This window comes from Culicoides brevitarsis, chromosome 2, assembly GCF_036172545.1.
Source record: "Culicoides brevitarsis isolate CSIRO-B50_1 chromosome 2, AGI_CSIRO_Cbre_v1, whole genome shotgun sequence".
Taxonomy (NCBI): domain Eukaryota; kingdom Metazoa; phylum Arthropoda; class Insecta; order Diptera; family Ceratopogonidae; genus Culicoides; species Culicoides brevitarsis.
Window position 1 is genome coordinate 19,049,170 of NC_087086.1, and position 22,734 is coordinate 19,071,903.

Here is a 22,734-nt window from a genome sequence, read left to right on the forward strand (position 1 = left end):
TTATCCTTTATCCTTCTTTGTTTTTTTTGAGCCTTAAACGTAGTATTTTATAACGTCTGTAATTTTAAAATGTGAGACGAATAAAAATGATACCCAAATAAATCGTTATCACTTTCATTCGTCTCAAATTTAAATGTAATGTGTTCCTTTGAACAAAAAAACCAAGTTTAGTTGTTTTGGTCGGGAAAATATTTCGCGATTTTCAACACAAAATTACGAGAAATCGGCGACTCTTACATAGATTCTGCTTGTCTTATTGGAAAATACAACGGCAGAAGTCTATGTGACGCAAGGAGATTTAGAGTTAAAACCATTGGAACAAGGAGCATTCAACTAAATTTGGTTCGTGCTTTGCGGAGACCAAACGATTATGGAACGAATAAATTATATAAAGCCAAATTTGACGCCGAAACTAACAAATGGCCCTTCAAACACCGGTAAGCATTTTTGTTTTCTTGAATTGAATTTGTGAGAAATAAAAATTTTTAAATTTTAGGAACGATTCTGGTGCGTTTGGGCGAATCCGTGAATCAGACGCCGCCTACTGCACAACCAAAAGTTTATCGGAAGATTGAATTGTGCTCAAAGAACAACGCATCGAACAATTGTGATATCAATAAAAACCTTCAGAATGGAGATATTTCGAAGCAGCTGCAACGACGCGACAGCTGTTCGAGTTCAAGTAGCAACCAGCAACCCGAGAAAAGTATGATCATGGTTAGGAAGACTTACAAAGAAATTGAGGCAAAATCTCCTGTGATGGCTAAAAAAGTATATAAAAAGCGAATTTTCGAGACGACTCCGTCGGAAAAGAAAGAAACACTCCCTTACGAAAACAGAGAGGAATTTTACAAATACTTAGGAATCGACACAAAACCACCCGAAAAGCGAGTTTGCAGACCCGAAATTACTAATTTAGACATTTTTAAACGACGATCGTTGCGTGTGAGATACTTGAATATCCAGAATAAAGTACAAGAGCAGGTCCATGGAAAATTCGAAGTCAAAGAAGAGTATTCAGCGGTAAAGGAAAGTCCTGAGCGACGAATCAAAACGCCATCGAACAAAAGTCCAGTAACGGTGAGTGAGCCAAGACCTCACGATGTCAAAGTATTACGGTCATATTTGAAGCCAAAGGAGAAGAAGACTGCGAATCTTGCAAAAGTGCAGCCTGAGACGGAAAAACGTCAATCTGTCGTTCTACTGAAGCCCATTAAGAAAATCATCAAAGTCGATCATCATCACAATCATGCCCCAGTAAAGTACCTCATGCGATCCAAAATTAACTTGAGTGAGTCTCGACTACGGAGTGGCCTTCAAAAGAAAGGACTTTTGCGACCGGCGCGATATTTGAGTTACTTCAAGAACAAACGACAACTCCTAAGGCAGCAACAACAACGAACAACATCAAAGGACAAAATAGCAAAGAAAATCGACAAAAAACCCTCAGAATCAGACGAAAGTACGGAGAAAAAACTTGCCGTGAAACCAGTAGAAGTGAAAGAAGAAACGACGCCGATACCCATTGAACTCCCCAAAAGTCCCGTGTCACAAGTTCCTGACTCGACAGTTAATTTTCAAACGCCTACAAGTAGTAGTCATTCTTCGACTATTCCAACGCATCACGTTTCAACTATCGATACAGTGACCAATTCCGCGCATACCTTGAAGAATCCCCTAAATAACGAGGATGGAAGTGTACTGTTCGCATACGCTTTGGACTCAACATTAGTAATTGTTCAAGAGCGAAGTGTTAGTTTCTGGAAATACTCACCTTTTAAGCATCTAGTTGGCATGGATCAGACATGGGAGTTGATAGGAAGGACAAAGCGACATGATTATGGTAAGTAAAATATTTTTAGAGCTTTGAATAGCTCGCACCGCGATCTCTAAAGAGTCCTATTGTACTTCATACTGTGAATAGTGAGTTAACTGGCAATCGGGCCTAAGGCTATTGGGACTTTTTCAACAATTTAGGGGCCTATTTTAAAGAATTTTGTTCTACAGAATGCTCGAGACCTGGGGCTTCAGCCTTATTAGCCTGCCTGTTAATCCGCCACTGACTGTGAAATCGTAAGCTTCCTCAGTAAATGCCGAAAATGGGTTTAAGCTCACTTGGTTTTAACCACAAGACGCCATCAAAATTCACTCAACTCTACCAGAAGGTCCCAAAAGGTTTCTAAAAGATCTTAGTAAATTCTAAGCACGATTGGAGTCAGAAAAGTTTTTCATGATTTTGAGTCTCGAACCGATGATCTTTCGTCACTAAACACATTTTTTTATCGAAAACAAGAGGAGTCAGTTTATTTCCAGCGAATGTTTACTTTTTGTTGGCATAATCCATGATCGTTGTCTCAATAATGCTGATACATTCCTTGATTTGTGGTTCGGTGATAACCAGTGGAGGAGCAAAACGGATGATATCGCCTTGAGTTGGTTTTGCCAATAATCCATTTTGCATCAAGTTGATACAGATGTCGAGGGCATCAAAGTCTAAAACACGTAAATTGGTTAAAAAATCGTTTTTCCCGAGAAAAAACCAGACTTACTCTCATTGATGACAATCGCGTTCAAAAGACCTTTGCCACGAACGATTTTTACAACTTCCTTTGGTAACTTGGAAAGTTCTCGTCTCAAGATTTTTCCCATTTTATCGGCATTTTCGCACAAATTCTCTTCCTGGATGACATCGAGAGCGGTGATGGCAACTTTAGATCCCAATGGATTTCCTCCGTACGTCGATCCATGCTCTCCTGGCTTGATACAGAGCATAACTTCGTCATCGGCGAGCACAGCAGATACCGGATAAAGACCTCCACTCAATGCCTTTCCCAACATTACCTGAAAATATTTGCATAAAAGTCATGTTTGAACTAGATTAAGCACAAAAGTGACTCACAATGTCTGGTTTCACGTTATTATGATCGACGCACAGCATCTTTCCAGTTCTGCCAAGACCGGTTTGTACTTCATCTGCAATCCACAATACGTTGTATTTCGTACACAATTCACGTACTTTGTTCAAATATTGTTCGGATGGCACGACAACGCCTGCCTCTCCTTGGATCGGTTCAACCATGAAAGCGCAAACGTTTGGATCTTGCAATTCTTTTTCGAGTGCTTGAACATCGTCATACGGGATTTTTACGAATCCCGGCATAAAAGGTCCAAATCCGCTGTAGGAGGATGGGTCGGTACTTGCTGAGACAGCTGCCAATGAACGTCCCCAAAAGTTGCCGCCAGCAAAAATTATTTTAGCTTGATTCTCTGGGATTTTTTTCACTTCGTAGCCCCATTTGCGAGCCAATTTGCATGCAGTTTCGCCCGCTTCGACTCCCGTGTTCATTGGCAGAACTTTGTCATAGCCCAAGAGTCCGGTGATGTATTCTTCGTACTCGCCAAGCACATCGGAATAAAAGGCACTAAAAATATTTTTAATGGAGATCATTAATTTTTATGGAAAAATTTCAACTTACCGAGAGGTCAAGGTCAATTTTTCGGCTTGATCTTTGAGAGTTTGGACGATTTTTGGGTGGCAATGCCCTTGATTGACCGCTGAATAGGCACTTAAAAAGTCGTAATATCTACGTCCTTCGACGTCATACAAGAAAACGCCTTTGCCTTCGGTGAGAGCAACCGGAATCGGGTGATAATTGTGTGCCCCGAATTTACTTTCGCGTTCAAAAACTGCCGCAGATTTCGTGGGTTTTTTCGATTTATCGAAATTTTCGGCAACTACACCGCGATTCGCGGCACTCGTGACGATTCCGCGTTGAAGAGCGACGCTCTTTGTTTTTGTCACAATATTTCTCAACATTTTTATTGATTTTTTTTCGCTTCTTTTTGTCCTTCCTTCGCCGAAAGCCGAAACGCAACTAAACTCTTTATTGGTTTTCGTAACTTCTTAACTTACGTCGTGCCTGCTGATAACGTTCGCATTATCAAATCTTGTTAAAAATAGTATTATCAATGAATTGTTTTCTTCCTCCGGTGACTTATCATGCGCGTTTTGGCCTGTCATGACATAGAAATAACATCTGATGCCCTTGTTATGCAGTTTTCTTTTATTCTTTTCACATTCGATAATTTGTAAGACACCTTGAACATGGAATTTTCCTGTTTTATCGTGCGAATGGTCTGTTTGTTGTCAACACAGCTTATCTGTGATATAAATTTTTGCGTTTTGCTTTGAATGAACGAGCGAGATAACGTTATTATGACATAGATCGTAAACTTGGGAAACATAAAACATTTTTGATAAGTGTCGATTTTGATGATCCAACGCAGATTTCTCGCCTCGCATTAAGATTTCTCGTGAATTTATGATTTTTCAACTTTTTTTCCTTCGCAGATATTGAAATTGACTGCTGCAAAAGTGATCGGATATGCTTCAACGACGAGAATCCCACGTACATCGAATTGCGAGCGACTCAAGCGAAGGACAACGAAAATCGGCAGTGTCCGCTGAGCTCTGTTTATGTCGTGGTGTACAGCATTAGTGGCAAGCAGGAGTTTCCCGGATGGACTTGCGGTCCCGTCATCAAGAATTTTGTGCAACTTGACTCGGTGCAGTCGTAAGTATCGTTATCAAGCGACTTTCTTTTGTTTGTAAAGAGACAAGGAATTGAATTTCTTTTTTGTTTGTAGGTCAACGAACGACATACATTTCATTGCGTTGCCCGGCACACGGTACTTCATCATAAGTTGGTATCAGCATCTCATACAAAGTAAAAGTAGTGGACTGTGCAAATATAGTTTGACCCCGGATTTGAGGACGTTAGCCAGTATTAGAGAATTCCCGCATGCCAAACATAATATTTACGATCTCAAGTGCTTTGAAGGTGAGATTTTTTCTTCTTAATTTAAGACTTTTTGAATGATATTGAAGAAAAATGTCAAAAATATATCAAATAATGACCAAAATTTTAGACTCTACAATGTTTTTAAGCCAAATTTTTCGAAATTTTTCAAACAAAAAAATGTTAAATTGTCGAAAAACGGAAAATTTTTATTTTGGAGGGAAAAAATTTTAAATTTTAATTTGTTAAATTTCTTAAAAATGTATGAATTTGGCATATTTTGAAGTTTTTCAACAGAAAAAATTAAAAAACTTTTTTTAGAAAATTAATTTGGAACTTGAGAAAATTTATTTTTTAATTTTTGATGGTATTCTAAATCAATTTTATGATGAAAAAAAACTTTTTAAATTTTATTCGGTTAAATATTTTATTTCTGATTTTTTACTGAATTTTATTACTTTTAAATTAAAATGTTTGAAGAAAGCAAAAAAAATGTTTTTTTTTTTAATTTTCTTTTTTTTTTTAAATTTTGTAATAAAATTCTTCATTGATTTTTTTTTCCATTTAAAATTTTTTTGACATTATTCTTGAATTTTATTTGAGCTATTGAAAAAATATATAAAAATATTCTAAATTTATTTTTTTTCATATTAGATTCTAAACTCATTGGCTTCGGAAGCACGGAATTATCAGTGTGGAACCACAACACGGGAGATTTAATCATGTCGATTGATTTCAAGATGCCACTTGGACGCAACATTTCCATGTTTGAGTTCAAAAATCAAGTATGTTCATAATTTTCTCTTTCAAAACCCAATTTTTTAATAATTTTTTCATTTCAGGTCATTAACTGCATGTTCCTAACGCAAGTAATTTCCTGCCCCCAATCCTCGTATAAAAGTATTAAAGTGCTCGGCATCAACTTGAGTGACGATTCGTGGAAAATCCTCAAGACGCACGAGTTGCCACTGACCTTCAACGAGACATGCTCAAAAATAGCAACTGCAGACACCGCAAACATCGCCATTTGTTCGATAGACAACGGACAAACAATGTTAATGATGAGCAAGCACGACCTGCACTGGATAAAGCTGATTCAGATGGGACAACGAGCGAATTCCGTGGACATGTGCGACGTTCAATTGTTCTTCAATGGCAGTCAAGTAGTGGAAATTGGCGAAAATATCTTGATCAAAAGTCTCGATGAGTTTAGTTTGACGATGTAGAGCACTGTGGAGTGTTCAAACAGTTTTGCACATGTTCCTCTTAAAGTTTTATTAGAATTTTTGCCTCATTGATTGAATGATTCGCGATTTCTGTATTAGAACAAAAAAAAAATCACATGAGAGGTTGTTGTTGTAATATTGAATTGATATTTAATTTGAAATTTTGTAAAAAAAATAGTTTAATTTTAAAACAAATGAAATGCTATAAAATAAAATTTTAACATTATTTTTTGTAAAGAACTTTTAATTTACTGTCGAAATAGGGTAAAAGTCCAATTCTGTTCTAATTTTAATCCTTTTACCTGCATTTCACCTGAAATTTAGTCTAATCCTGTTGAGTTTTGTTTCGTTGACATGTACTGAGTTGCATGGAGAGCGCATGCGTCGACACACGAAATATTTTATGAACTTAAATTTACTCAGAATTTACTAAAAATACTCGAAGGGGTTTGGAAAGTCGGAATAACAAAGTTCGAGATATTTTGTAAGTTGCCAAGTTTTTGGACTTAAATTTAATTTCTTGGTTTAAGTCGAAATTTTAATCGTTTTTACATTGTTATATAATTTTTTAAAAATGATTTTTTGCAAATTAAAATTTGTGTGCCAAAAAATGTTAGAAAAACTATTTCGAAAAATTTAAAAAAAAATTGCCAAAAAATTCAACCTTAACCTCTAGCCTTAATTCTATTAAAACGTTAATCGAATATCTCAAAAGAATTTTTTATTTCGCAAATTATTTTTTTTAAAATTATTTCTTTTATTTTATTTAAAATTTCTTACAATTTTATATTTTATTTGATCTTTGATTTGAATAAAGGAAATTAAATTTATTTTTTTAATTATTTTAATTAATTTTTAATTTAATTTTAATTAATTAATTTTTAATTAAAGATCAACTTTATTAGTTGTAATCAATTGTAATTAAATAAATTTTAAAATAAATTTAATTTTTTTAGGATATCAAAGTTAAGAAGCAAATTTAGTTTGGATTTTTAAATAATTTTATTTACATTTTTTTCTAATTATTTTTATTATTTTGGATAAAATCCAAATAATAAAAATTATGAAATCGCTCAATTAAAAAAATTTTGACTAATTTTTTAAAAAAATTTTAAAACAAAAAATTATTTCAAAAATTTTTTTTTTAATTTTTGATAAAAAAAAATATTTAAAACAAAATATATTAGAAATGTAAAATTATTAAAAAAAAAATATCGAAGTAATTTTTAAAAACTTTAAGTCAAAACCTTAAAAATCTTATCTAGAAAAAAAACTTCGTTCCTTTAGTCCGTAAATCTCCAATCCCCTTTACACTCGTCTTCTGTTTACATTTTTTACTCACAATTCTAACACACATGGAAACGGCATGGCTCCCTATCTAACACACTGCACACCAACATACCCATTACTGATAATGAAAAATAAAGTGTAACATTATTAGTGAGCAATAAATAAATACTACGGGGATAGTACGCACGAAACAGAAGCAAAAAGACTCAGTTCGATTTCAGTTGTACTCGCGTCGTCGTCGTCACAGTTCGGTGCAGAATTTGAATATTATTTTAGTTTTTCACGTCGTCGACGACAGTCGTGTGTGTATTTTACTCTTCTCTTCATGTTTATAAAAAAAATAAAAATAATTTTTTATTTCACCAAAAATTTTCAAAATAATTAAATAATAACACATCAACATCTCGACGACAAACTGTCAGTCACGCAAAAAATTTTTTTTTATTAAATTAAAAGGAGAAGTTAGAAAAAAAAATTAATTAAGAACAACCCGCTGTTTGAAAAAATCGACCTCAATTGAAGTGCTCTTATAATTGGCCTAAATAATTAATTTTTTAAATCATTTTTGGTGCTTTATCGAAGAAACAGTGAGTTTTTAACAGATAAGATTCGATAACACATTTCCGACTGACGTCTTCGATTTTTATTTTTATTGAACTTCAACTTCATAATATTTGATTTGAAAATATTTTTGTAACTTGAGAAATTCTATCGCATTGCACGTGTCGTCTCGACAACAACTCGATAAAAAAATTATTTAAACAAAAAATAAAAAAAAATGTCCGATACCACAAACAATTTATCATCGAACTTGATAACGTCCGGCATCAAAGCGAGCGTTGTGCCGTCCAAGAATGACACAAACACCGTCAATAAGCCGGCATCGGGCGGCGATACGTCCTCCAGCGATGATTCGTTGAAGGAATTTGAGCCGCCAGACGGGACATGGCGCGGTTGGGTCATCATGTTGTCCGCTTTCCTGTGCAACGGCGTCATTTTTGGCATCATCAACACCTACAGCGTGATCTATTTGCGGCTGCAGCAACAACTGGAAGAGAGCGGCGACAAAGAGGCATCCAGCAAGGCAGGTGAGTGAGATTTTCATTCATGGAAACGGGATCGCGCCGCCGAGAGAAAGTGGGATAAAAATTATGAAAGAACCGTGAATTAATCGACACAATTCTTGTCGCGGGTACGGGTCCGTAGCACGAACGACGATGTGTGAATTTAAAAATAAATCTCTATGAATATTCTATTTTAAAGAAAAAAAAATTAGTGTAGGAATTCTTGCAGCAGCGGCGCGATGTGTGAATGAGTGAGAAGTGAGTTAATTCTACACAGAGAAATATGATTCCATGATGCAATTCTGAAAATTATTTCAAACCGTGTGTTTTGTTGTCTTTTTTTTTCGTCTGAGAGACTAAATAATGTGTCAAAGTCACGGTTGTCGTAAAATTTGAAAAGACGTAACCGTTTCACGAGTGAAATTTTTTACGGTTTCATGTCAGGAGGAGCTTTTTTAATAAAATTTAGTTCAAGAGATGTTCCAATAATTCGTTAAAGACAATTCATCTAGAAATTTTATTGACTTTTCTTTGTTTACATTGATTGTTATTAATTTTTATGCCCATTTTAATTGTTGATGAACTTTTGGACCTAAAAATTTATGTTTTTAGGACAAAAATTTAAGTTTTTGGGACAAAAATTAAAATATTTTTAAAGACAAAAATTTATTTAGACAAAATTATTTAAAAAACCATGAATATTGAAAAAAAAAATCGCTGATATTTAATGTTTTGATGATTTTTTTTTATAATTTTTTGCATGAAAAGAATCGTTAAAAATTAGAAAAAAAAATTAAAAATAATTTATTTTGTTCAAAAAATGAATTAAAATAAAAAAAAAAAATAAAATAAAAAATAAATTAATTTAAATAAAAATTTATTTAAAGAAATTAAATAAAAATAAATTTCATTAAAATTTTAAAAGATTTTACTTTAAAAATAAATTTAATTAAAATTTTAAAAGATTGATAAACTTTAAAAATAAATTTAAAAAATATTAATTTACTAAAAAAAATAAATAAAAAAAATATATTTTTGTGATTTTTTCAAGAAAAAAAAATTGAATAAAAAAAAAATAATAAAAATCAAATAATTGTTTGAAGCATTAAATTTCTATCAAATTTAAAGCGAAAACTGCTAAAAAATTACGAAAAATAATTTTTAAAAAATTATCTAATTATTTTTAACATTATTCTTAAATTTTTCGTATCCATAAATTAATTTTATTAACAAACTCGCTTCCTACATGCGTTTCTTGCAAAAAATAGACGTTATTTAATATTTATTTTGCTACAAAATAAAAAAAAAACGTGTCATCCACAACTTGCACACGAGTGTCTTTTACTTATTTACGTGCTGCACTTTGTTTATTTATCTACGTAATTTTTCACACCGCAATCGGACACCTTCCTAAGCTTTTTCTTATTATTTCCATTTGTCACCGACTCTTAAATAATTACCTTTCCAATTTTCTTTATTGCCTTACTTGAAAAAAAAAAAATTATTAATAACTTAAAATGATTACTGTCATAAATTTTCTATTAACAAAAGACTTACTAAATAAATTTCTGCAATAAAACGCACGAAAATGCAATTAATTTATTCAAAAGACGATAAATTAAGAAGTGAGTGGCCAAACGAGAAATTCCGCTGAAAAATATCAGATAATCGGAGATAATTAATGATGGTTCCTACTGGACTGCGACTCATTGTTATGCAAATTCGCAATGAAATTTATTGTCTGGCCAAGACATGCGACATTTGTGCGAAAAAAAAATTTTTTTCGTGATTATTCAAAAAAAAAAGAGGCCGAAAAATTAGATCAAGTTCAATGTTATCGCGATGATAACGCGACTTTTTTGTGACGTGTTAATTTTTTTTGACACTTTTTGACAATTGATAATTTTTACGCCAAATATTACGTTCGCCCTTAGAGAAAAAAAAATTTTTTTCGGCACAATTGCGAGACCTTTGTATGGTCATTGTTCGTGAATGACCGGACAATAAATATTAGAATTAATTTTTTTTCTTCGAAAAACGTCGCGTTAACGATCCGACGAGCCGAGTCGCCGAGAGATAAGCGAAACACTTCAATTAATCTATTTTGATTGAACTCGAAAATATTTCAAATGTCGAGTTCCTGAAGTAACTAACGGATTTAGTGGATCACGTACTAAATACACGACCACAGCGAAAAAAGTGCCGCTGATTTTTTTTTATTATTAATTGTTTGCGTGCGATGTTATTGACTTTTTCGGTACGTGTGACTGTGTGCAAAAGTTCATCAGATGCGAGTTGCATCATTTTCGTTGCTGGATTGTTTGAACATGTTGATAAGGTATCTGTTGACGTTTTTTGTGTTCTTTTGCATTTTTATGGTTTCTTCCGTACTTTGACAAGTTATTATAATGCTCTAATTTGCATTTGCTCTTATCACCATCACAGTTGCGTTGGACGTTCAATCGCTCAGTTACTGATAATATTGTTTGGGTGACTACAAAAATTTCAAAGTTAATTAGATTATTTTGTGATGTGACAAGAGGAGCGAAAGGGCCGTAAACGATTTCGCTGGGCACGTTGCAAGTTGTCTTCGCGTAAAAATAGAAAAAAAGCAATTTATTTTTCGTTCTCATCAACGAGTTCAATTTGCTTCGCTAATAAGGCTTCTTTTGCTATTCTAGAAAGCGCATAGAAAAGCCAAATCAAAGGCTTATTAGTTAGAATGTTCTATGCGTAATCTAGAAATTGGCTGTTGTTTTGTTGCGTGTTAAGACATTTTAAGATATTGAATTACAAAAGTGACCAGCAACACCATTTATTATCAGTAAAAATGGGTGGAATTTTGTGTAATAGTAAAATTTGGATTTTTGCATAACAAAATATTTTGAAATATTACATAAAAACTATAAAAAATCAATGTAGGTTAAAATAAAAATAATAAATTAAAATAAAATTACCACTTTTTTTAAATATAAAATTACTGAATTAAATTTTTCTTACTCGCTTATTTAAAATTGAATTTAGAGTAATTCAAGATGAAAAAAAAAATTTAAAAAATGGCTTAAAAACCGATAATTGTTTGTAATTATTTTTTTTAGTTTTAACTTATTTTTTTATTATTATTTATGAAGAATTTTATTATTTATAAAAATTAAAAATATTTAAAAAAAAATTTTTTTAAACGTCAGAAAAATGTATTGATTTTTATGTGAAAAAAATTGATAAAAATTTTTAAAATACCTAATTTTATTTTTTTTAAATTTAAATTGAGATTTACTGAAAAATAGAAAATATATTTTAATAAATTGTCAATTAATTCAAAATTCAATTATTTTAAAAATAAATAAATAAATTTTTTGAAGGATATCCGTAAATCTAAAACTTGTAGTTTTAAAAAAAATCTTGAATTGTGATAATTTTGTGATTTTTTTTATTAAATTCAAGTTTATATGTAATGTTATTAAAATTATTAAATAATAATAATTAATTATTGATTTATAAATTTATTTATTAAGGCCGCTCCAATTTTTTTCTATGTTAAATCCAATGGGGCAAAATAAAAAAAAAAGTTAAAAATTTCATCAAAATTGACAATTTTTTGGTCCTTTTCCTTACTTTTTCAAGGAATTTTCAAAAAATTTTTTAAATATTTTCAATTTTTTAAATTTTTTGTGTTAAAAATCGAAATTTTACATGAATTTTCTTCTCTAAAAATTTTTCCTAAAATTTATTTTTCAAAAAATTTTGACAGTTATTTTTATGAAATTTTATTTTTAAAATTTTTAACTTGAAATACTTTCAGATCAAATTTAAATCATCAAATCTCAATGTAGATACATCTAAAATATTCATGAAAGACCAAAATTTGTTAATATTTTGGCATTTTGTATGAAACAGTATTTCAAAACTTTTTTTTTTATTTTGCCCCCCCCCCCATTTTGAAAAAAATGTTTTGGGACAAAAACATCGGAAAAAATTTGGCATAATTATTTGTTTAAAAAATATTTTTAAAACCGAAAATCTCCAAAGATTTTTTTGGAAAACCCAAATAATTACAATTTTTAAAGAAATTTTTATTTTCTCTTATTTTCGATTTTTCAACGTGAACAAAAAAAAAATATTAATTTTTTTTATACTAAAAGTGTGAAATTGATTATTTTAAGGATTTTTTTGTCATGAAAAATATCATTTTTGTAAAATAATAAAATAAATAAAATTTTTCATTTCTTGGTTCTTGTAATTCAAAAAATTATTGCAATATGAACAAATTAATTTTTGGTATGGCAAAAATTTTCACCCTTACATATTTTAAAGTTAAAACTTATAATCTCACCTGCTTAGCAATTAATGGCGCCATATGTCTCATTTTCCTCTTTAAATTTTCCACACATTCAAAAGTACAAAGAAATCACTTTCGCAAGAATGCAATGCGGATGAGTGTCGTCACATGTTTTTGTACTTTATTTTTTTTTCTAGAGACAAGACAAAGCATCGCACGATTAATTTTTCATCCGAAAATATCGCTCTTTGTTGCGATACGCCGACGTTCTTGAAGATTCATATCAAGAGCAAATAAATAATCATTGGAGACAATAATGATTAAATTGAAACCGTACAAAAATATTTGTCATCTCGCATCGATCATAATGTGCTCTCATAATAATTTTTACTTTTTTTTTTACGTCAATCGCCTCAAGTCGTCGTCATATTTGGGTGGCTTCTCCAATAAAAATTAATGTCTGTAAAATGCTCAATTGAAGTGCACGACGGCGCGCAATTTAAATTGAGAGACGTGCGATACACGCAATTCAATTTGAGACAATTGATATTTTATTATGAAGATTATGATCGTTCTGGAGTTTCTTTGGCGAGTTGATCACTTTTAATTTCAATTTATTGAAAATGTCCGTTCAGTTGCAACTTCTTCGAGGTCATTACAAGTAATAAAATTTTGTTTGTTTGTTTTTTTTCTTTCGAACGTTATCAACGGTGACGCTGTTCGATTATCAGATCCGATTACAATTTAAATATTTTTTTTTTCGTGTCATTTTCAGCACTTGTGGGGAGTTTGACAATTGGATCAACGTTTTTCCTGTCGCCCATATCCGGGATATTGGTTGACAAAATAGGAATACGCAAAACGACGGTTTTGGGTGGCGTTTTATGCGCTGGTGGCATGTTCTTTTCGTCGTTTTGTGCCACGAACGTTATTGGTAAGTAGCATTTTTATGAAATTTTTGAAAAATATTGGTCTAAAATTTTAAAATTTGCACTAGGGATAAAACTTCAAAATGTAAACTGGGATAAAATTTTTAAAATGCGTATTGAGGCAAAATTATAAATTAGCATTAGGTCAACATTTCAAAATATGCACTGGGGGAGATTTTAAAATTGTCACTTGATCCCAAATGAAATTGACAAATTTAACATTAACGAGAAATTTAAAAAAAATTGCATTGGACGAAAATTTCATAATGTTCATTGTGCCAAAATTTTAGAAAGAACATTGGGGCAAAATTACAAAATTAATATTAGCCCAAAATTTCGAATGTGCATTGGAAAAATCTTTAAAATATGCATTAGGGCAAAATTTAAAATTAGCATTGGGTAAAAATTTGCATTGGGGAAAATTTTAAAATGTGCACTGGGCTGAATTTTTCATTATTCTCTTAATCATTTTTAAACGATTTAATAATTTTTAATTATTTTTTAGCTTTGTACTTCACATATGGCGTGTGTTTCGGTTCAGGAGCAGCTCTGGCGTACACCCCATCCCTGGCAATTCTCGGACATTACTTCAAAAAGTACCTCGGCATCGCCAGTGGCATCGTCACAGCAGGATCTTCCGTGTTTACTTGCGCTCTTCCCATCTTACTTAATTATCTCATCGAGAACACAGGACTTTCGAACACGTTCCGTCTCATCTCCATCATCGCTGGTCTCATGATTGTAGCCGGATTCCTCTTCAAGCCACTTGCACCGCCCCCACCGAAGCCCATCAAGAAAGAAACTCGTTCGGCAGCTCACAACTTGGCACGATCTCTCATCAATTTCGACAACTGGAAGAAACGGAAATACGTGATTTGGGCATTGTCGATCCCAATTGCGCTCTTTGGATATTTTGTGCCTTACGTGCACATTTCGAAATTTGTCGTGGTGAATTTTCCGGGAGAAAATTCGAATATTCCGGTAATGTGTATCGGGTTTGCGTCGTTTTTCGGACGACTTTTGTTCGGCGTGATTTCGGATGTGCCGCAAATTAACAGGATTTTGTTGCAACAAGTGGCTTTTGTGATGATTGGATTGATGACGTTACTTTTGCCGTTGACGGATTCGTTTTGGTTGCTGAATGTCTTTGCACTTGGCATGGGATTGTTCGATGGATGTTTCATTTCGTTGCTGGGACCGATCGCTTATGATATTGTTGGCAGTGCCGGAGCGACACAAGCGATTGGATTCCTTTTGGGACTTTGTTCCGTGCCTTTGACTATTGGACCACCGATTGCTGGTAAGATTTTTTTTTTAATTTTGAGTCGCTTTAAATGAAAATCTAAAAAATTCCAAAAAAAGGACAAAAATTAGCAAAACAATTTTTAAAAAATAATCAAAATAATTTTTAAAAAATGAAATTAAAATTAAAATTTAATTTTAAAATTATTTATTTAATTTAAAATAATTTTAAGATAAATTTTTAAACTTATTTTTTTTTATTTTAATCTGATATTTTTTCTGAAGAAGAAAAATTTTTTTGTTAATTTTGACCTTATTATTGAGTTTCATTGAAGCGGTCTAATTAACTAAAAATTTCAAAAATTAATCAAAAATTATTTTTTAGGTCTCATTTTCGATCACACCGGTTCCTACACTCTTCCCTTCGTCCTAGCTGGCCTTCCACCGATTATCGGAGCTGTGTGCATGTGTTCCATCCATTTCGTGAAAGAGAGACCTCCAAAGGGAGCAGTTGCTGACACCGATCCCAAACATCCCACACAGAACGGCTTCGTGGATGCAGGTAAGTCGAGCCTTGCCCGAATTGTTGCATCCCCTTCTCGATGTTCTTGCATGGCCAACTTTTTATTTTTTCTTTAATTTTCCCTCCTCTAATGATATTTTTCAATAAAAAAAAATTTACATGGACCTATAAAAGCCGAAATTTTGTTTCCAGAAAATGCATCCGAAACTAAAACTTTCCTTGAAAAGCCTCTAATAATGACAAACCCGAGCACTAACTTTACTACTACCACTACTACAGCCAAAGAAAAAGCCAAATTTCTCGCTAGTTCAGGTATGAGAAAATTAATAAATATGAAAAAAGAACAAAATACTCACAAAGTTCCTGACATTAATACACCATTATTGCTTAAACACACTTCGTGCTTGGTGTCAGACAATTTTGGCAACTTTTTAATAACAGATAAAATTAATTATAGTCATAAAAATAAATATTACACGTAATTTCTTTCGTCTTCTAAGATTTAGCACCTTTTTAGTCTCTTTTATCCAATTTTTTATTATCTTAATGCAATAGTATTAGACACTGAACAAAATGTCTCCGAATTTATTTCTTTACTTTTAATATTAAAAAAAAAATTGTAAATAAAAATATTTTTAAAAACTTTTATCATTTCGAACGAAAAACTATAAAAATTAATTTTATTTCTTTTTATAATCCTAAAAAGTATTCCTTCTTTCTCGAATTTATTTTGCAACTTTTTTCTTTAAATAAAAAATTAATATTAATTTTTGTAAATTATATCTTGTACATAATTGTAATATTTTTAAACATGTGATATAAAAATTTATTTTTAAAATTAGTTTTAATTATTTTTTTTTTAATTTTTTGAATAATAATAAAAAAAATCAAAATTTGTTATGTTTAAAAAAAATTAATAAATTTTCATATAATTTTTTAGTGTTTGTGTTTTTTGTCCTAATATTGTAAATAATCACTTTTTTGTATAAAATCAATTTTTCAACATAAAACTTAATTTTTTACTATTCTTTCTTTCTTCACAGAATCATTAAATGATGTAATTGATGAAAATCCAAAAGCGTGCTAATTTGTTTCACCCAATCAAAATAAACTTTATTATGACCACATACAAAAAAAAACTCACAAAATATATATAATGTTAAAATGTGCACCATTCCGTCATTAAACTGCCATGCCATGCCATGCCATCATTTGTATCATCTACTCTAAATGGTAAAACAAAAAATATCATGAAAAACACAAGGCTTTATATATTTTTATAAGAGAATGCAATTGGTTGATGGGTAGTTTTTTTTTATTTATATAATTTTCTTTGCAAAGCTTAAAAATTAATATCATTTTTACAAAAAAAAAAAATTACTAACAAAAAGCATTGTTTGTTAAAATTTTAGAATCATTTGTTTATTTTTTTTACTAATTTTTTGTTATTTATAAATATTTTTTATTACATTCATGTATACTAATTATAATTTTTATTAATTATATTTAATATTGTAGATCAATTTTTTTTTATTTTTATCAGAATCGTAGATATTATTATGATAATTAATTAGATATATATTATTTTTTATAGAAAATATATATTATATATAATGCTCGTACTATATTAAATAATTAATAAACAAAAAAATATTTATAATTAAAATTGGCCTTAACATAAATATATATGGAGCTTTTACACAGGAGCTTAATATTGACGATGAATGTGAAATTTTTACAGGTATTTTCAAGAAAACTTGATATTGGAATGATATATATGATAATCGTCATGTCAAAAACATATATTAATATTAATCATAATGTACTTATGATGTCTTAATATATTTAATTTTTTACGTAACGGTTATTATTTTTATTAAATTTTACAAAAAAATATCTCTAAATATATAAATATGGAAATTTTTTATAATAAATAATAAAAATATATACATTTAATATAAAAACCATGGCTTTTTATTTTAAAATTTTGGGTTGTAAGTTAATGCATATTTAATTATAATGGCTTTAATGGGGCTTAATGCAGTAAATTGGCATGAAAAGTGAATGAAACATGAAAAATATAGGTCATTAATAATAACTATATTTAGTAAATTATTATGAAATAAACAGGATTTGTATGTTTTCAATGAAATTTTAATTTTTTGATTCACAAAAATAACTTTTATTTTCTTAATTTGTCCATTAATTTAAATTAAATCTTTGAAATTTTATTTAAAAATTTTTAATTTAATTTTTTCTTAATTTTTGAATAAAATTTTACACAAAAAATTAAAAAATATTTTATATGAAATTCAAATTAATTTTATTTAATTTTTGTACCTATTTAAAAATTTTGTAAGAATTTGAAGATTTTTTGAAGAATTAATTAAATTTTTATTTGAAAAAAATCAATAAATTCTAAAGTTTAATATTCAAGTTATTTAAAAAATCAACCGTCATTTCATTCAAATCTCTAATAATAATTCTCTGTTCATTCGGATTCATTCACATTTCTTGTACACTTTCAACGTTTCCGTCTATTTTTAGATTGCCGACTCATTTCATTCTGGTTTCATTCATTAATTCAAATGTTCATTACCTCTTTCTCTCTGTTTATTTTTTTTGTCCGTGAATTCCAGATGAATCGACCAGCCAGAGAGGCGCAAATCGTTTTTTGTTACTTCAAATTTTGCAAAGAAGCGGTTAATCATACCCAATGCTGAATCACTTTCGTAATATTTATTTTTTGTGCTGCTGTTCAACTAACAGCTGAGCAGTTGGTTCGCTGTCAATCATGATTTGATCACAAAAAATGCAAAAAAGTTTCTTTACCTTTTAAGGTTTTGCGTTATGTCATGTCGAATGGAAAAAACCATGCGATTAGAACACGCGACGTTTTTTTTCCTTTGTGTTCAAAGAATCCTTATCGCAGCATCAGGTGATCGTCGATCATGATGACCCTTTCATGTGCAAATGAGTGCGATGGGGAAATTGTGATTTATGAAAGTTTTTTTTTGTAGAAATTCCGACAGTGTCATCGATGGATCGACAACTACGTCACTTTCTACTTACATCATTTTTGCGTCGCATTTTTTTGATATGCGACGATGTTGCACACTACGGACAAAAAACGGGTGAGATTGATTCCTCTTAGGATTTAATTTGATCCCTTAAGTGAATTTTGTGATCAATTAGGGGATTAATTTAAATCCGTGAGGAATCAATCTGATCTTTCCCAGTGGGACGACATGACTTTTTTAAAGGGCTTCGGGTCGTTAAAATAAGGTCCTTCAACTTTTCATAGGAAGGCCTTATTTTTAATCCCGGAGGCCTTATAAAAAGGTCATGTTGTCCCACTGACGCTCAAGAGATCAACTTTACTCATTTTTAAGTTGGTCATCCGCAGACCCAAGAAGTTGATTCGATCTCTGAAGAGGTTAAAATTATCCCTTAAGTGATCAATTTAAGATCTCAAGGGATCAGATTAACCTCTTGAACCTCTTAGATTTTTGGGTCTGCGGATGATCAACTCTAAAGTGTTGATTGAGTTGATCCTTTTAAGAAATGGATCAGATTGATTCTCTAAGGAGTCAAATTGATCCCTTAAGTAAAAAAAATCACTTAAGGGATCAATTTGTCTCCTTAAAAATCAATCTGATCACTCAACGGATCAATCTCACCCATTTTTCGTCCGCTGGCTTTCAACCTCTCTTCTTCATTATTTTAGCAATATGCTAATGAGTGACAAACATTATTAATAAAAAAGAAAAACAACTATTAAAAAGTCACATAGAGTCGGAGAAAACTGGTTCTCGCTGACTTTTGTTGACATTTTGGTGACATTCAAGCAGTTCCTGTTACAACTTTTCGGTCAATGGTCAAACGGATTGACGTCGTTCAATATATCTAGTTCAAGGATACCGAGTGCAATTGTTAAGTGCATATACATAATCTTACTTCCTCCCGGCAACCTTTCTTCTAGAACTTCCTCTATTATTTAATTCAACCTAAATCAATCCAATTCATTCGGTGCCTTTGTTTGCACATTTCTACCGAACGAACAAAAGTTTATTAATAAAATATGATAATGATTATTTTTACTCATTTAAAAACTTGTCGATTAAAGTTATGTATGAATGAAAAAAAAAAAAAACAAAAATAAAAAAAAGAAAGAGTCGAGCTACCTTCGTTCGTCCGACTAGTTGACATATGTATAGTAAACACAAGCGGAGCAAAGCTGCGGTACAAGTTCATACACATTAAAAATTCGTATGACGACATGATGACGTTAGTTGTGATGGGAACAAGATTTTTACTTGCTTTTATATTAAATATTATTAAATATACGCGAATATTTTATTTGGGAGGCGTGTCGTTGTGTATTTTGTTTTTCTGCGGCAAGTTTTTTCGATCAATTTTATGGTTTTGTTTGTGTCACCTCTTCTTTTGTGCCTGCTTCACTGGCTGGTCATCAGATCATGACGCTCAACGACAGCTTTTTTAATAATAACAAGTTACAACTCAATCATGCAAATTGCATCAGCTCGCATCAGCTCCTAGGGCGCAAGTACAACACGTGTCCCGAAAGTTCGTGAAGAGCTTGACGCCATCCATCTCAAGGAGTTATGTAAGAAAAAAAGCTGAAGATAAGTTTTTGGCAAAAAAAATGATGAAAGCAGGTGTGCATTTTGCATGTTTTAGTCACACACGTATGAGATAACCTCTCAAGTGGAGCAAAGAAGAGATGTTTGTTTGTTATTTTAAGATAAGGTTGTTTGAGGATGATCATCAATATATTCGTGTGTGATCATCCACAGTCACGTAGACATTGAAATTTGGCTGTTTTGGTTTAAAAAAAAAATATTCTAGAATGTTTTGGAGTTCTGTGGAGAGTTTTCGAACTCTTTTTGAGAATTGCAGATTTTCGACGATAATTTTTGAAATAAACATTTTTTTAATGAACTTATTTTTTCCTGTCAAATTTCAGCTGATCAAACTTTTTTATTTTTCTTCAATAACACGAGAGATCATTTTTAGGATTATTATTATTTGGGTTGATTTGGTTTTATGATTATTTTGGGTTAAAAGAGATACATTTCGAAAATCTTTTATATTTAGAGCAAAAAAAAAACAGGGGTCACGGACAACCTCATCTTTTCTCATTTGTAATTAAGTCTAATAATGCTTTTCAATTCATTCTTAATTTCAATTCTTTTCTGAAGTCCATTGAAGTCGACAAGGTTGGTGAAATCATTGTAGAATCAGTGCGTTTTCGAGGTACTTTCTTGTAGTTGTTGTCTGGAAGAGCAGAGTCTGACTTCTTAAGTTATTCTAATGGTTTCTTTCAACTAATATTCAAAGCAGTTTACAGGCCTGAAAATAATTCGTTGTTCTTGGGAGCAAATTTTCAATTTCCAAAGTATGGTTTTGTGAAACTTGTGAAAGTCTCAGGGCTGACTCAGAACTCATTAGTTATTTTCCTGTAAGTGCTGAAGATCATATTCTAGTGGTTTCGTGATATCATCACAAGGGCGGATCGAGAGGGTTATCAGCGGATCACGAAGGGGGGTGCAAATCTATATAAAATCACCTTTTTTGTTAAATTTTGTGTCATTTTTGTGATTTTTAGTGCTTTTCCAGCTTCAAATGGGGGAGCAATTGCCCCCCTCTGAATCCGCTGTTGTATCCTCAATAAATCAATTTTAAATGCATTTGTAGAAAAATATTTTTAGATGCTTCTTCGTCTCGAAGGTTTCAATTGGTTTCAACTAATTCATCTTCTTTTCAACTTAATACTTTTTGCCAAATTTACGTTTATTTTAATTTTGTTACTCACTGTTTTATTATCTTAATCGGAACTTCTTTTCTTCTTTTTAGAATATCTTTGTCCTTGTTTTTTTTTTTTGCAAAATGGACTTTGTTTAGTTCATTTTTTGCGTTGTTTTTATGACAAGTTTTCGAAGCTTGTTTTGCAAATGAAGTCAAGTATTTCGGGAAAGACCAAATAGAGACTATCACTGATATTTTTACGTTTCTCTGAGGGTTTTTTCCCAATATATACCGATCGTTACTCCATCGGATCTTAATGACCAAAGTGAAAGTTATTCTGACGTGCATTGAAATGTTTTTAAATAAAAATTTCAAATTTCCATTTGTTCGTTTCTTCTAATACATTCTTCATCCATCCTTCATCAAGCTAATCCAATATTTATGTTTCCATTGTTTGCTCCTAAAAATAAAAAAAAATCTGAATTTTTTTGAAAAAAAACTGATAAATAAAAATAAATTTATAAAAAATTAGTCTGGTAAGTTTTTTTCACCATCGAAAAATCTAGAAGTCCCCCAAAAATGCTAACGACACGTCATTCATTTTCTTTTCGTTTTTTATACGAAATTTGTTAATGACTCTTTCAATCTACCAAAAGTTCAGCAATTTCAGTCACGTTTCAATGTCGAGATGTCAAAAAAACCGGTCGACACGCGTAAAAATGTAGCAAGCCTAAAAAATGTACCAAAGTTGAAAGTCACACAAAATAACAACTAAAACCACAAATTATGAACTCTACAACCTTTTCTAAGCCACGACCACACGTTGATCTATTTTTTTTAGACTTTCAACAGCAATTTATTTTAAATTTGCCTGAGGACAGAATTATTTTTTTTTCATTGCTTCGAGAATAAAGATCGATCGATCACATTTAAAAAAATCTTCCGCAAATCTAGATCGTCTGTTACCAACGGAGAGGACCATTTTTCTGAAAATAAATTAATTATCAACATCAATAAATTACAAAAAAAAAAAATATATTAAAAAATATTCAGGCCTTTAACCTTAAAAAATAAAAGTGATACGGTATTTTTTTGTTAACCGCAAAGATTCATCATCGTGAAGTTCACCTACTTTCTGAATCACTTTTGCAGAAAATTTTTGGTGCCAGGTAATTAAGCATCATCATAAACAGTCATCGACGTCATATCAGGTGAGTTCTCGTTAATTTTATCATATTTTCGTTTAAAACACAATTTTTGAAGTGGTTCTGTTTCGAGTGTTCTGTATTTGCTCGAACATTTTTCGTTATGAGTCACATCGAAACGCCATTCGTTTCTAGTTCCTACTTTTTATTGCGCTATGTATGTTCTTTTTTTTCGTATCGTACGCATATTCATATTTCATTCATAGTGAGACGAGCGGCGATTTATACAACGTCCGTTTTGTTTCGCTGCTGTAGTAAATATCGCTACATGTTTGTTTGTTGTTGTTGTTGTCGTCGTCCCCGTTTAATTCATATGGTGGATCCACGAAGATATTTAATCGCACAATCACAATGATATTCAAGTGGCGATGGCTGCAAGGTAGTTTCCTGCGTCGGTCGTCTCAAGGA

The 22,734-nt window shown here is 31.2% G+C and overlaps 3 protein-coding genes across 5 annotated transcripts; 2 read left to right on the top strand and 1 right to left on the bottom strand.

The window, feature by feature from the left end:
* Nucleotides 1-170: 170 nt before the first annotated feature.
* LOC134830585 (uncharacterized) lies at nucleotides 171-6,253 on the top strand. Its single transcript, XM_063844120.1, has 6 exons — nucleotides 171-437; nucleotides 497-1,843; nucleotides 4,352-4,574; nucleotides 4,648-4,841; nucleotides 5,454-5,584; nucleotides 5,642-6,253. The coding sequence occupies exons 1-6, from the start codon at nucleotides 371-373 to the stop codon at nucleotides 6,023-6,025; spliced, it is 2,346 nt and encodes a 781-aa protein (XP_063700190.1). The 5' UTR covers nucleotides 171-370; the 3' UTR covers nucleotides 6,026-6,253.
* Nucleotides 2,263-3,859, bottom strand: LOC134830452 (ornithine aminotransferase, mitochondrial-like). The gene is made up of 4 exons (XM_063843950.1): nucleotides 3,477-3,859; nucleotides 2,900-3,422; nucleotides 2,550-2,841; nucleotides 2,263-2,493 (listed from the first exon to the last, which is right to left on the bottom strand). The coding sequence occupies exons 1-4, from the start codon at nucleotides 3,815-3,817 to the stop codon at nucleotides 2,321-2,323; spliced, it is 1,329 nt and encodes a 442-aa protein (XP_063700020.1). The 5' UTR covers nucleotides 3,818-3,859; the 3' UTR covers nucleotides 2,263-2,320.
* Nucleotides 6,254-7,541: 1,288 nt separating the features above from the next.
* On the top strand, nucleotides 7,542-17,232 carry LOC134831407 (monocarboxylate transporter 10). 3 transcript variants are annotated; one of them, XM_063845132.1, is made up of 6 exons: nucleotides 7,542-8,403; nucleotides 13,434-13,592; nucleotides 14,093-14,887; nucleotides 15,215-15,391; nucleotides 15,545-15,664; nucleotides 16,396-17,230. In XM_063845132.1, exons 1-6 carry the CDS (start codon nucleotides 8,094-8,096, stop codon nucleotides 16,437-16,439), a joined length of 1,605 nt encoding a protein of 534 aa, XP_063701202.1. In that variant the 5' UTR covers nucleotides 7,542-8,093; the 3' UTR covers nucleotides 16,440-17,230. The 3 variants fall into 3 exon arrangements, with proteins under 3 accessions (XP_063701202.1, XP_063701203.1, XP_063701201.1); XM_063845133.1 differs by lacking the exon at nucleotides 15,545-15,664 and having other exon boundaries at nucleotides 16,396-17,232; XM_063845131.1 differs by lacking the exon at nucleotides 16,396-17,230 and having other exon boundaries at nucleotides 15,545-15,926.
* Nucleotides 17,233-22,734: the final 5,502 nt, after the last annotated feature.

Coding starts and splice junctions, on each gene's coding strand:
- LOC134831407 (XM_063845131.1), top strand. CDS start 8,094: ATGTCCGATACCACAAACAATTTATCATCGAACTTGATAACGTCCGGC. Junction 14,888..15,214: donor TATTGGACCACCGATTGCTG/GTAAGATTTTTT, acceptor ATTATTTTTTAG/GTCTCATTTTCGATCACACC. Junction 15,392..15,544: donor GAACGGCTTCGTGGATGCAG/GTAAGTCGAGCC, acceptor TTTTGTTTCCAG/AAAATGCATCCGAAACTAAA.
- LOC134830585 (XM_063844120.1), top strand. CDS start 371: ATGGAACGAATAAATTATATAAAGCCAAATTTGACGCCGAAACTAACA. Junction 4,575..4,647: donor CAACTTGACTCGGTGCAGTC/GTAAGTATCGTT, acceptor TTTTGTTTGTAG/GTCAACGAACGACATACATT. Junction 4,842..5,453: donor CGATCTCAAGTGCTTTGAAG/GTGAGATTTTTT, acceptor TTTTCATATTAG/ATTCTAAACTCATTGGCTTC.
- LOC134830452 (XM_063843950.1), bottom strand. CDS start 3,817: ATGTTGAGAAATATTGTGACAAAAACAAAGAGCGTCGCTCTTCAACGC. Junction 3,423..3,476: donor AAATTGACCTTGACCTCTCG/GTAAGTTGAAAT, acceptor AAATATTTTTAG/TGCCTTTTATTCCGATGTGC. Junction 2,842..2,899: donor ATAACGTGAAACCAGACATT/GTGAGTCACTTT, acceptor AAATATTTTCAG/GTAATGTTGGGAAAGGCATT.